The sequence below is a fragment of the Gigantopelta aegis genome, chromosome 4, assembly GCF_016097555.1.
Source record: "Gigantopelta aegis isolate Gae_Host chromosome 4, Gae_host_genome, whole genome shotgun sequence".
In the NCBI taxonomy this organism is placed as follows: domain Eukaryota; kingdom Metazoa; phylum Mollusca; class Gastropoda; order Neomphalida; family Peltospiridae; genus Gigantopelta; species Gigantopelta aegis.
The window spans coordinates 51,502,881-51,517,661 of NC_054702.1; the positions used below are offsets into that span (position 1 = coordinate 51,502,881).

Below are 14,781 nucleotides of genomic sequence, written 5' to 3' on the forward strand. Positions count from 1 at the left end.
AGTAGAGGTAGTAGTAGAGGTAGTAGTAGTAGTAGCGGTCGAGACAGCTGTAATATATAAACCATTGACTGTGTTGATTTTGTCATTAAAATACTAGTCTGCCCACGGTTGTTGTTGATCCAAAGTGAAGTCAACATACGACTTACGCCTACTGGATACATAATAATATGAGGCATATTGCATGTATATCGGTAGCCTGTAGGTAGAATTTGCTGAACTAAACACACTAAGGAAATTAGCTGGGCCGTTTGTCATTCTTAATGGGTGTTCTGTCAAATTGTCGGCATCTGGTTTGTGCTAACCGGAAAAAGAAATAATTCTATGACGGTAATGTTGTCCAAAAATGTACACGCCATGATGTTGATGTTTACAGTTAAATAAATTATGTAGTCGCCCGATATTTCTCTATGAGATGTCGTCAAAAGATTCCAGTTAACCTATCTGAATAATTCAGACTCGGACTTGACGTCGACTGTTTGGAAACGGCTTTGTTACAATTGAGACTATGATAAAAGCATTTATTGATATAATGTGTTTTAGTTTAGACAAAATATTAACATGACCTTTTTCGTTGGAATGAAAAACATAGGGGCTACAATAGGCTAACTTACCGTACATGGGGTGCATCTATGAATGTCCAGAATGTTTGGACCCCCCCCCCCCCCCCCCCACACCCAAATTTGAGCCATTAAGATATAATTATATTGTACGTGAACCTGTTTCGGTGAGGGTCCTGTTTCGGTGGTTGCGTCCTGTTTTGGTGATTGCGTCATTTGTGCGCAACAGTGCGTACTTTTGAAGATTTCTGACGTCGTTGAGTTTTGCATGGGGGGAAGTAAACAAATGTCTGTCATATTCACAGAAATGTTCGTAAAAATAAGGTTGAAACGAGCAAAGAAAGCAATATTAAACATAACCCACTCATAAAGACTGCACATTTCTTAATACCTTTTTTCTATGATTTTCAAAGACTATTATTTGAAAGAAAACTTAATTTTAAAAACTATTTTTGTCTGTTCTTAGCTGTACTGCTATCTTGTTATTGAAGTTACATGAATGTCACGTCGTCTGCTGGCAAAACTCTCTTTACAGATACTTGCCGAAATATATGGTTCTTAGCCTATATGTTTTAACATAAATATCTTTCTGGATAGGCCTATCTGTTTATAAATTTATTAAAACTCAGAATGCAGCTTATATTTTTAACCAAACAATTTTACCATTACAACTATTCATTTGCTCAACATATAACACGATCGCAAGACATCAGAATTGTTATATTCGTTTTCCTAAAATGCTGTCTCGAGGACTCCATTTTGTAATTTGTCTTAAAATATTTAAAATATTTTTTATAAATTATTATAAGTACATGTTTTGTTGAACAACACACATGTTTTGTTGAACAACACACATGTTTTGATAAAACACTGAAAAGTTTTGTGTTGTAAAGTTTTGGCTGTAAGCTATACCAACGTTTCACTCGCCGAAACAGGTTACGTAGTTAACAATATTTACTGCTAATGCATGCTAGTTTTTGACGCACGTGTGGTGATCTTTGCTACATAGCGGCCAGTTTAGTGTTCTTTTGAAGCGTAGAAATACTAATAAAAAGGTAGCTATTTGAATAAAAAGTGTTTGTTTATAAAGATTGATATGCTTTTGAACCGAATGCTAATCGAAACTAGTTCACCCATGATATATATTTTAAATAAACCCCAGAAATGTTATTATTTTAATTTCTAATAATTATAACCCATTACACAATAAAAGTTGTGTCATTTAATCCAAGTGACAGTTTTCTATTTATTTATTTATTATTGTTATTGTCTGAGTACGTGTCAGTGTCCGTGTGCCTGTGTGACAGCGTGCACGTGTACGTCTGTTTATTTGTATGTGTGCGCGCGTACGTGAGCGTGCGTACATGGGGCTGTGTACATGGGTGTTTATGTGCGTGTGCGTGTTTTATCAGTTATTTTAAGCTAGATATGACCACACGTAACACCTAACAATACTCCGATGTGTAATTATAATTATGTGGCTATATATAGTCGACATTATTATTTATACTTACCTCGAGTCCACCTAGTTCGTCAAGATAAATGTTTCGGCCCGTTAATTATTTATTATTGTAATTACATTGTTGCTGGGTCAATGTGTCAACGTTTTTTTTTTTTTTTTTTTTTTAAATAATTATTAATATACGTAATCATTGCGATGCCTTAGGGGCCGTCCATAATTTTCAACATTTTCACGAGCGTACAAACCGTACACTTTTGACCACCCCTTCCCCCCCCCCTCTAAAAGTGTACATCCCCAAATGAAAAATGTTGATTGACATTTTTCATGTTTAAAAAGTGTACGCTGGCCCCTTACCCCCCCCCCCCCCTCCCCCGCGTACAGTTTGTAAGCTCGTGAAAATGTTGAAAATTATGGACGGCCCCTTATTTGTGTGTTGTGTTTTCTTTCTTTCTTTCGTGTTTCTTTCTCTCTTTCAATAATATTTCTGTTCATATTTAAATTGCATAAACATATTACTGTCGTGATATGTATGTATTATGGAGGCCTACTAGGTTGTATAACTTGTGCCTAATCCATTTGTGTGGGGGTTTAAAAGGCAATAAAATATGTTTCAATAATAATAATAATAATAATAATAATAATAATAGGGTCCACCCAATAGATATTGTTTTAGGGGTAGGCCTACTTGCACTACAAGTTGTAAGAACAGCCCAGTTCGGAGGGGAAGAAACAAAAAAAGCACCTAAATGTTATACAATTTCTCCTTTAATCTCAAAATTAGCAAGGGAAATGTTTCAGAATGATATTTTGTAGCATGTATAACATTTTACGCAAGAAATATAAGAAATTATTTTATCCGATCCGGTTTTCTCATCTTACTCTGGTGCGGCGATATTTCACTTCCACGTTCAGCTAGCAAACGTTTGGCTAACGTTCGCTAACTATTTGATTGGTTCCCAACATGGCCATTTGGTTTACTGTGAAGCGCATAAACCAGTTTAGTGGACGTTTTCCCGCTCGGTCTGGCTGAACGAAGCAGTTTTATTTTAAGAATATACTTGCCACTGCTGCTACTTCCGTAAAGATGACATCCGCTTCCTTTGTTCGATGTGACTTTTATTTTGAGATTGTTTTATCATTTTATGCATGATTTAAAAGCACGGCTTGTAAAAAAAATTTTATCAACGCATTCATTAATTAATATATCTTGTATATGGTAACAATCAGTGGTTGTCATTTTGAAAAAAACAATATAAAAAGAAATGACTCGGCTTTGGCTTTGGAGTTCGCTTTCCAAAAGTCATCTTGAAACAGTTTTGTGCCGTCGACCTGAAACATACGGTTTCAAATACATTTCTAGTTTGAGTAGCGTCATTTTTAATTCCCACACAGTGTATTCTCAAGAAAAAAACAAATACAGATTATTACATAACAAACACAAAAATGTCGATAGTTGTGTAGCAATCTCGAGAATGTCGAGTTTTCTGACAAACTTGGGCTCAAGAATGTTTGATATACACAGCTATGGCAAGCTCTGTCGTTCAATGATACCATCCAATAGTACACAGGGTGGAAGTGCTGGTCACCATCATATGTTGCTGTTGACGTGCACCAATCAAGTTAACCAAAGGAGAGAGTACAAAAACAAGAAACCCAGTAGTGAGGTTTGTATCATGTTAATTGGTGTACATTTCCTTCACAGTTCACATACACATACAATTCTGGAGTAAGTTCAGTCAACCACTTGCTAACGGTCGCTAGACTGATTTTTATGCTACACAGTAAACCGAATTACCATTTTGGGAAGCAATCGAATAGTTTGTGAGGCTGTTTTTAGTCATATTCAAATACAGATTCAGATATGTCAAACTGATGCAATTGAATCATAAGTTATAATTTTCTCATTTGCTTATATACATGTATAATGTATACATTTTGAAAAGTCATGATTTTATCAGTTCTATGTACAGTTCATCATGGAATACATATACCAGGGGTGCAGAAATGAAAAATTAACTAGTCTGCCGAACCAGAACCAATTAACTAAACTTTACTAGCCTGCCAGAATTTCTACTAGTCCGCCAGTCTATAGAACAATATATTATTAACAATATTATAATATACAGTGTCTTCACTTCAAATTATATATCTAGATATACATGTATTGACAAAACATTATTAAGGACATTTGGTAAGTGATCAACATCACGTGGCAAACCAAGTCAAAAAGACAGGTAGACCATCGGACTGGTGGTTGCATTTTTTAACTCGTCCATCAGAATTTGGCGAGTGGGTGAGTACTTTATGCAGCCCTGTACACATGTAAATGGTGTTGATTTAAGGTGCATGTAGATATTGGTCAAGAATTGTGGTATTTCATGTTAATGAAAAGGATCTTTAAAATAATTAGATGTTTAATTATATTTATATACATTTTATTTGTTTGTGTGTCCAGGAATCTAGTTCAAGTGATGAAGAATCTGAAGGAAGTGATGCCGAGGATGAAGTGTCTGATTTCCCGCCTGGTTACAAGGACAGAAAGGCATTTGTCAAGTCACTCCGAGCCGATGCTATTGTAAGCACTGGACTTGGCCTGTCTCGCAAGTGAGCAGCATACTTGTAGTTTTATTATATAAATATTTCTACATATATACATGTACATATATACATATGTGTCCGTGTGTGTGTGTGTGTGTATATATATATTATATATACAGTGAAACTCCTATAAACTGGACACCTTCGGGACCAAACAAAGCAGTGGACAATACCTAGGTAACCGATTGTTCGGTTACATGAATTATATTTCCATAACCTGTGGATTACCTGATCGGTTACCTCAAAGTTACGTTAAAATTATATTTTAAATACATAATTTTTAGCTCAAACAAAGTTTAAACAAAGTACAAAAGAAAACATTTTATAAAACAGTTTCTTTAATGATTGCAAATTGAAAGAAGTGACTTGTAGACGTTTCTTTTGTTTTCGTACGATCGTAGCGTTGTAGATTTATTATTATTATTATTATTATTATTCAGCACTTGCCATCGGGATCGCAAAAAGTAATTTTTAGTTGCCCGAATCTAAAAACCGCTGTCCTCGGGCATCGGCCCACCGTATTCTAGAACCTCTGTGCAGCTTGCGGAAGTTAACACTATTGTAAAAGGACAAAATATCAGCCCAGTACTGAAACAAAATAGATACATTTGGAGGAAAAATGCCCATATGCATGATTAGACTAATAATTTTCTTTTATAAATAACAAATAAAGGCTACCATTTGTCACTGATATGTAAAATTTAGTATACAGCAGATTAAAAAAACCCCACCAAAAACTCAAACAACAAATGTACAGTTCCTCTGAACTATAATAGGCTACTCATTGGTGCATGATTAGATTAATAAAAATAAATCTTATAATAACATAAAAAGAAAGACCACATTTTGACACTGATATTTTGCAGTGGCGATGCAACTTTCACTTTATCGATGGTACTTCTATACTACAGTGACGTTCCAAATGTTTGTTATTTAAAGCTCATTATTCGATGTTAGTATTTTTCAGCTTTTGTGACATTTTTGCATTTTTGTTTACGTTAAAACCATTTTCAACCTTTGTAGAATTATAGGCAATTCAATAGTATGTCTACATATATTCCTTTAGTACGGAAGTGTATTAGTGCCACCAAACGCAATAGAATAGCTCCAGATAATTTAGGTGCCTTAGCGGTCCGTGCACATTTCTTTAAAACTTTTGGCTCGACTCTATACTGAGCCTTTGGTCGCAAGTCACAACCCTTGCAATATACTGTCTAAACATTTGTCAGAATACTAGTAGTATGTCTGCATGAATACACGTCTTGTAATCGTGAAGTCTGCAAGTTTTAATTTCTGAACGTCTAAAGATCACGACATAACCGATTTGCTGTTCGCGTAAATTTAATTTTGCGTAACCGACACGCGAACAGAACGATGGTTCGCGTGAAATATTGTGCCCTGCAAAGTATCCAGTTTAGAGAGGTTCTCTCCAAACCGATATTCAGATAGGGGCCGCGAAAAACATCCGGTTTTGAGGGAATTCTGGTTTATAGTGTTTTGAGAGGTATTATATATATATATATATAGTGGAACCTCGTCAATCTGGATGGAGTGGTCTGCTTTAATAAATTTCCGTAGTACTGAATCATATCTAAGGACTTTTTTTCCTTTAATGGCAAATCAATAAAAAAGCAACAAATACAGATTTATATTTAAATAAAAAAAAAATAAAAAAATTATATTCCGAAAATACTGATCATATCTATTGATAAAAAATAATTCTAAAGTATATTTTAAAACAACAATTTACTTTTCAAAGTTATTTACTAACTGGACTTTTGAATTTTTAAACTTGTTTATACTGACAAATTTCTTTCATTTCTTTGGATTACTTATGTTTTACTAGTGACTGTTTGTCTTAATTTTATTAATTACATTTTATAATGGCAATGAAAATGTTAACAAAACGGTATTCTACATCAGTGAACCATGTCATTCCCTAGTTGAAGGAAAACTACCGAACAAAGAACCAACAATTAAATATACTCAGGGTTAAAGTCTGTTTTGTTTAACAACACCATTAGAGCACATTGATTTATTAATCATCAGCTATTGGATGTCAAACATTTGGTAACTTTGACCTGTAGTCATAGAGAAAAAACCTGCTACATTTTGTTTTCATAAATAGCAAGGGATCTTCTTTATGCACCATCCCACAGACATGATAGTGCATACCACAGCCTTTGATATACCAGTAGTGGTGCACTGGCTGGAACGAGACCAATCGCGCATCAAGCGAGCACTTTACCACTGGCCTACATCACGCCGTGTGAGACTTAACCATCTGCTGCCATTTAGGCACAAATTAGTTGTCTGCTGGTATTTACTGGCCATGGTGGTGACTATCATTGCTTACTGGCCATGGTTAAACAAACTCGGAGCAAGTTATTCATTTGTTTCTAATCAAATGATCTGTTGGAAGAAATTACATCCAGTCAAGTGAAGCAGTTTTTTCCGGAAGTTGAATATCCAGATTAACGAACCCATTTATATAGTGTAAAGTTCGTTTTGTATTTCGGGTGTCCTTAACGTGGGCACATATAACCGTAAATAAAATGTGTTGAGTGCATCATTAAATAAAACATTTACTTCCTTTCCTTCCTTCCTTCCTTACGGTGGGGTTTCTGAACTACTGGAGTCTGCATTATCGAGGTCTCACTGTGTATATAGATATATTATTGAGGTCTCACTGTGTATATAGATATATTATTGAGGTCTCACTGTGTATATAGATATATTATCGAGGTCTCACTGTGTATATAGATATACCATTGAGGTCTCACTGTGTATATAGATATATTATTGAGGTCTCACTGTGTATATAGATATATTATTGAGGTCTCACTGTGTATATAGATATATTATTGAGGTCTCACTGTGTATATAGATATATTATCGAGGTCTCACTGTGTATATAGATATATTATTGAGGTCTCACTGTGTATATAGATATATTATTGAGGTCTCACTGTGTATATAGATATATTATCGAGGTCTCACTGTGTATATAGATATACCATTGAGGTCTCACTGTGTATATAGATATATTATCGAGGTCTCACTGTGTATATAGATATATTATTGAGGTCTCACTGTGTATATAGATATATTATTGAGGTCTCACTGTGTATATAGATATATTATCGAGGTCTCACTGTGTATATAGATATACCATTGAGGTCTCACTGTGTATATAGATATACCATTGAGGTCTCACTGTGTATATAGATATACCATTGAGGTCTCACTGTGTATATAGATATATTATTGAGGTCTCACTGTGTATATAGATATATTATCGAGGTCTCACTGTGTATATAGATATACCATTGAGGTCTCACTGTGTATATAGATATACCATTGAGGTCTCACTGTGTATATAGATATACCATTGAGGTCTCACTGTGTATATAGATATATTATTGAGGTCTCACTGTGTATATAGATATATTATCGAGGTCTCACTGTGTATATAGATATATTATCGAGGTCTCACTGTGTATATAGATATATCATTGAGGTCTCACTGTGTATATAGATATATCATTGAGGTCTCACTGTGTATATAGATATATTATTGAGGTCTCACTGTGTATATAGATATATTATTGAGGTCTCACTGTGTATATAGATATATTATTGAGGTCTCACTGTGTATATAGATATACCATTGAGGTCTCACTGTGTATATAGATATACCATTGAGGTCTCACTGTGTATATAGATATATTATTGAGGTCTCACTGTGTATATAGATATATTATCGAGGTCTCACTGTGTATATAGATATATTATTGAGGTCTCACTGTGTATATAGATATATCATTGAGGTCTCACTGTGTATATAGATATATCATTGAGGTCTCACTGTGTATATAGATATATTATTGAGGTCTCACTGTGTATATAGATATATTATTGAGGTCTCACTGTGTATATAGATATATTATTGAGGTCTCACTGTGTATATAGATATATTATTGAGGTCTCACTGTGTATATAGATATACCATTGAGGTCTCACTGTGTATATAGATATATCATTGAGGTCTCACTGTGTGTGTTTCTATATATATATATATATATCTATACCACCTACAAATAAATACCATTTTTGTTACTAATTTAGAACTGACAAAGTATGAGAAGTGACTTCACCCTTTCCAGGTAAAATGGGAGAAGTTTGATGATAAAAAAAAGGACAATATGAAATTTTTCGATGTATTTTGTATTGTTTCATCTTGTTAGAACTGCATTCCATCGGAACGATTCCAAATTAAACACTTAGTCTGAATTGCAATATTTTCTTAAATTTTTCATTATCAAATACTACAATAGTAGTATTTGATAATGAAAAATTTTGAGTAATAAAATTAAGGCAAAACAATTTAATATTTTAATTAATGTTGCTATAATAAAATGAAAGCAATAAAAATTATAATAAAAAGAGTGAACTTTATTCATTTTGGTAAAAAGTGGACATAACATTTCTGTTTGTCAGTCATTGATATATGTTCTAACTGATTGCTTAATCCATAATGATGGATGACTGTTGACATTCCAGCCTATTCACAACTCTAATACATTACACATATATATGGTTACACACATTTCAATTTCTCTGCAGCACTGTGGATGATATTTTTTTCAAGAGCTGTCTGAAGCTAAATGGTGCAAAGTTACTGAAGAAAAGCAAAGTGGTTAGTCACCGTTTAAAGGGTGTGTTCGGAGTTTGCTGTCGTTGTAACATGTTTACGACTAACAGATCCTTCTTATGACTAAAATTACATACTAAACATACTAAATTCCTGTTCATAATATCAGTATATGTATAAACAAGGTTTTTGTCCTAATGTTTGTAGTAGCTTAAACCAGATTTTACCTTCCAATAATTTTTCGAATGTACAAAAATTAACAATAATTACTGCTACAAATATCAGGACACAACCACAAAGACATCAGTTGTACAGACACTGCATGGTGTTCTAAATAAACAAAACATGTAATTAATATGTAATAGTAGTCGTCATAAAAGGCTTAAATTTGTTAGTCAGAAACATCTTACAATAGTTGTAAACTCAGGCCAGTGTCTTTAGTATAGAATTACAGGTACATGTAGTTGTGTGAATACATGTTTTCAGTTCAGATAGGAATAGAATTTTTGGAGAGCTCCAACACGAGTGCACAAATTTTATTCATTGTTTGACTAATACGAAATGAGTGTACATTTTTCTGAAAATTGCCAGAACAATAATTCCATTTGCAATTTGTTCATGCAAATCTAATTTGGCAGAACCTATTTATTGTTTGTGTAAAAGTTATTGTCCGAACCAAATTGTTAACTACAAAAAATTACTCTCCTACCTTTAATTGCCGTTAGATTTCCTCCAAAGTTTGTCCAGACACAAATTGCAAAAAAAACCACTATAAATATACAGATTCCACACACGAGACTGCAATGATGTTGCCGATATTGTGTTTGCTGAGATTGCATAGGGAAAAATACATGCAGTTTTCTGCAGTCTGCCATGTTGCTTGTTTATGGAATACTCTTCAAGAGGGGTGAAAGCCTCCAAAGTATGTGACACAATTAATCGATGATCTCTAGTGGTATCATTAAAATAATAATAATAATAATAATCATAAAAAATTAAATGACGTCATCACGTTTGCTTTTATATCATAACATGTTATGACGTTGTTAGATTAAGTCCTATCCTTTCACCCCTCTTGAAGAATATTCCATAAAAAGTCAAAATGGCAGCTGATACAAAATTACATGCTTTTTTCCCTATGCGCTCTCAGCGAAGTCGATATAGGTGACATGGTTATCATCTGGTATGTGGAATCTGTGTCATTGTAATGGTTTTTTCAAGATTTGTGTTTGGACAAACTTTGGAGGAAATCTAACGGCAATTAAAGGTAGGAGAGTAATTTTTCGTAGTTGTTAACAATTTGGTTCGGACAATAGTGGACCATTGACATGGACATAATGGGTAATGCAAAAATGAAATGGGTTAGCTGAATTTATGTTTGTAAAACCTATAAAGGCGTGATGCAATGTTTCATTTCTCAATAGTCTGAATTCTATATACGGGTGATACTTTTTGCTTGTACGTACAATGTACTAAGCTGGTCTTTAAACTTTGACATTCTAAACCTTTCACATCTTTCTTGGGTGGGGTTTTTGACTGAATGTTTTTTGTTGTTAGATTGAAGAGAGTGATTACGTGGACGTGATTGTTGAACGAAATGAAGACAAACTGAGAATTAAGAGAGTCAAGCTTCTGAAGGTGTTACCAGAGCGCACACAAAAGGAGAGAATTGCTGTGAAACTCCGAGTGTGGAAAGCTACATTTGAAGTTGTTGATGAGGACAAGAAACAGTGGTGACGCGTCATAAACACTATCTGACAGAAAACAAGACGAAACGGTGCTATTGGGGCATTTTTGGTTTTCTCATATTTAAAAATGTCTTGGAAGGTTTTGATTTGTTTAGGACCTATGGATTTGTAGGAAATATTTTGAGAAGTTTTAGATAAAAAAAATCTTAAAATGTAATTTTTCGATCCATGCTCATCAAACAGCGGCCCGATTCAGTGATGGGTCATGTGGACATAGGACGATCAATTCAGGTAATTTAATAAAAAGAAAATAATTTTTAATGAATATTTGGCTCTTCAATAAAATTAAAGTTGATATTATGGGTTCACTTTATTATGTCCCGTTAAAATAATTGTAATAGCAGGATTTCTGCCAGAGGGTAAAATGGGTATGGTGTCATACACCAAACATTTTGAAAATTTTTTGTTTAAGTTAACCTTTTGACAAAATGAATTACTCTTATCATTAGTGTATGATTTTCTTAACCCCAACCCTAAACTTTACCCATTTTCTTTCTGGGGGAGGCAAGTCATACACCCTGTTGACTGTGGTTACATTCAATTCGATAGCGTCATACCCAAAAATGTCTTTCTGGCAGAAACACTGAATAGGTCAGATGGTTTATACATGACATTCTTGAGCAATACATAGAATATTGAGTTTTCAATTATTTAATATCCAGAGGACACTATATGGCCATTTGATATCATTTATCTTACAAGTTTAAAAAGATATCTAACAAGCAAAATTAAGTTAGATATGTTTTTAAATGGTATTAAACGGCCACAAATATTCTGTTCTGTTTCTTACCAACCAACAATTATCATGGCATTTCACATAATTTTATTTATCAAAAGGAAAACTTCAGAATTTATTACATTTGTATTGTTTTACAGTATTCCATTGTCTTTTGTTTCGAGTGAGATGTTCCATATAAAGTGAGCTAATCATATAACACGCACATTCATACCTGTATATACCAAAATGTGTTTTAGCTCTTTATACCTTCTTTTGGGTAATGAACCCTGGTACAGGTTTCTCATTATTACTGGAAATTTATAAACAGAAAAGATTCAGGAAGCTTGTGTAAAATTGAGCCTGCAGTATTATTGCCTTAAAGACATACTAACATGTTTTGCAATATATATATATGTATATGTATATGTATATGTATATGTATATGTATATGTATATGTATATGTATATGTATGTATGTATATGTATATGTATATATATGTATATATATGTATGTATATATATGTATGTATATGTATGTATGTGTATGTATATATATGTATATATATATGTGTATGTATATATATGTATATATATATGTATATGTATATATATGTATATATATATATACATACATACACACACACACACAGTTGAATCCCTTTGGCTTTCACCCCAATGGTGCTCGAGAAAGTGTTCGACCCAACATGCAAGTATAACTTGGGACTTCGTTTTGGTTCAAGCTTTGCAGTGTATTCGACTCTTCCGAGTCCGAGCCAATGAGATTCGACTGTGTGTATAGGTATATGTATAGGTATATGTATAGGTATATGTATATGTATATAATTATATATTTTTAATATTTTTTTTTTTTTTATTATACAGTGTTCTGTTAGTCGTTGCATCAACCTGGTTTCAGTGAAGTTGGACAACACTGTATAATGTGTGCAGATAATGGTGGATGATTTTGTATTAAATAGATGTGTAACCAATTCTGGTGTTCGTGTGTTAAAAATAAACAATATTGTGCATTTATATATACAGTTTACTAATCACAGAGCATTTCTTTGAATTGTTTGCAGTCTGTCCAGTGATCCTACGTTTCCTACTTTTTCTCCAAAATACCTAGTTTTTCCTACTTTTTTATTTTATATTGCTACATGCAATTTTAAAATGCTGCAAATGTCTGTAAAAGTGTGCATATTGCTTGTGTGTGAAAAGTAAGGGCTAATAACAATGATTTAATCCAGTATAATCTGTCAATTGCTCTATAATACATTATAAAAACGTGCTGTTTCAGTCCTAGTTTTGTCCTGTTTTCTTCTATTTTCCTACTTTTTTCTACATTTTCAATCCTACATTTTCATAAGAGTGTGCTGGACAGCCTGTTTGTCCCAAGTTCAGTTCAAGCTGGTCATAGATGTGGTTAGGTCTATGCAATTTGATGTATTAAAAGCCATGGAATGTGTTATCCTGTCATTGGGTTAATGTGTATAAAAGCAATTGATGCTATTGAACAGTGTAGTCAGTCATGTAAAAATGGGTTTCTTCTTTGCTTTAGAACATGTCTCAGGTATATTTCAGGTATATAATATATATTACTGTATATTGTATTAGGCCGACATATATATATATATATATATTACTTTTTCTTTTCCACTGGTTTATGTCAGTGATATAAAAGTATTTAATCCATTTTGGGATAATCACTGTAACCTTGAACAGCATTATTAAACAAGCAAGTTATTTGGTTGTCTTCGTTTTTCTAACATTTTCTGGATTTAACACTTATTAAGTTAAAGCACCCTTCAGCTGTAAAATCCACGGCAGGTGGTAGCTTGTTATTGCAAATGTGCATATAAAACAACACATAATGCTAATGAAACATGAAACCCATTAAGAAAACATCACATCTATCTTTGTCTAGAACACATTGCAGATAAATCTATTACCACAGGCATCAGAGGCATGGGTGGGGATAAACAAAATAATTGGATTTTGGAGGAATATTTAGGTGTTTTCTTTTACTCCAACCACTTCTTTGGAAAGTTCACAAGAATGCAGCTCATAATTCATATATTACCACAGGCATCAGAGGCATGGGTGGGGATAAACAAAATAATTGGATTTGGAGGAATATTTAGGTGTTTTTTTTACTCCAACCACTTCTTTGGAAAGTTCACAAGAATGCAACTCATAATTCATATTGTTATTGGGACAGTTCGTACTGCAGGACTTTGATATTATAATTATTTAGTAACTGACCACCCCCACCACATCAGTTACTAGCATCTCCTATAGTAGTAGGCGGGATCTAGCCCAGTCGATAGAGCGTTCACAACAGGTGATTTGGTCACAGGGTCGAACCTCCTCGGTGGACCCATTCTCTGATTGGGGTTTTCTTGTCCCAAAACCAGTGTCCCACAACTGGTATATCAATGACCATGGTATGTGCTGTCCTGTCTGTGGGATGGTGGATATAAAAGATCCCTTGCTACTAATGGAAAAATGTAACAGGTTTTCTTTGAAGACTATAAATCAAAATTGCCAAATGTTTGACATTTAATAGCCGATGATTAATTACTGTGTGTGCTCTAGTGGTGTTGTTGAACACAAAAACGTTTAACTCTTATAGTGGTTAACTCAGTGGTTGGCACTGGTTATGGGGCTGGATGGCACCACAAGGACCACTATTATAGTATGTCAGCGTAACAAAAAATAATTTCACACACCAATACCATGTCAACATGCTTTTCTCACCACTTCTTAATTTGTTTTAAAATCACTGGCACTATAGATTCCTTGATTCCGAACCACACAATTGGTGTATATCAAAAGCTTCTTTGCTACCAATATAAACATGTAGCACGTTTTCTTTATATATGTCAGAAGTATCAAATGCCATCCAACAGCCAATTATTAATAAAACTTTGTTCTAGTGGTTAAAACAAGAACTTCATTTTTGTTTTTGTTTCAGTTTAGCATAGAATGCATTTTGAGTTTGAAAACACAATGGTCAGACACCGAATTGGCCAAAATTGATAATT

General features: G+C 33.7%; 1 protein-coding gene across 2 annotated transcripts; it reads left to right on the forward strand.

Annotated features, from left to right (window-relative positions):
* The first annotated feature begins 3,117 nt into the window (after positions 1–3,117).
* On the forward strand, positions 3,118–13,033 carry LOC121370697. 2 transcript variants are annotated; one of them, XR_005957720.1, is made up of 5 exons: positions 3,118–3,683; positions 4,475–4,623; positions 9,244–9,316; positions 10,829–11,250; positions 12,620–13,033. XR_005957720.1 is itself a non-coding variant. In XM_041496109.1 (4 exons), the coding sequence occupies exons 1-4, from the start codon at positions 3,282–3,284 to the stop codon at positions 11,006–11,008; spliced, it is 804 nt and encodes a 267-aa protein (XP_041352043.1). In that variant the 5' UTR covers positions 3,118–3,281; the 3' UTR covers positions 11,009–11,316. The 2 variants fall into 2 exon arrangements, 1 of the variants encoding a protein (XP_041352043.1); XM_041496109.1 differs by lacking the exon at positions 12,620–13,033 and having other exon boundaries at positions 10,829–11,316.
* Positions 13,034–14,781: the final 1,748 nt, after the last annotated feature.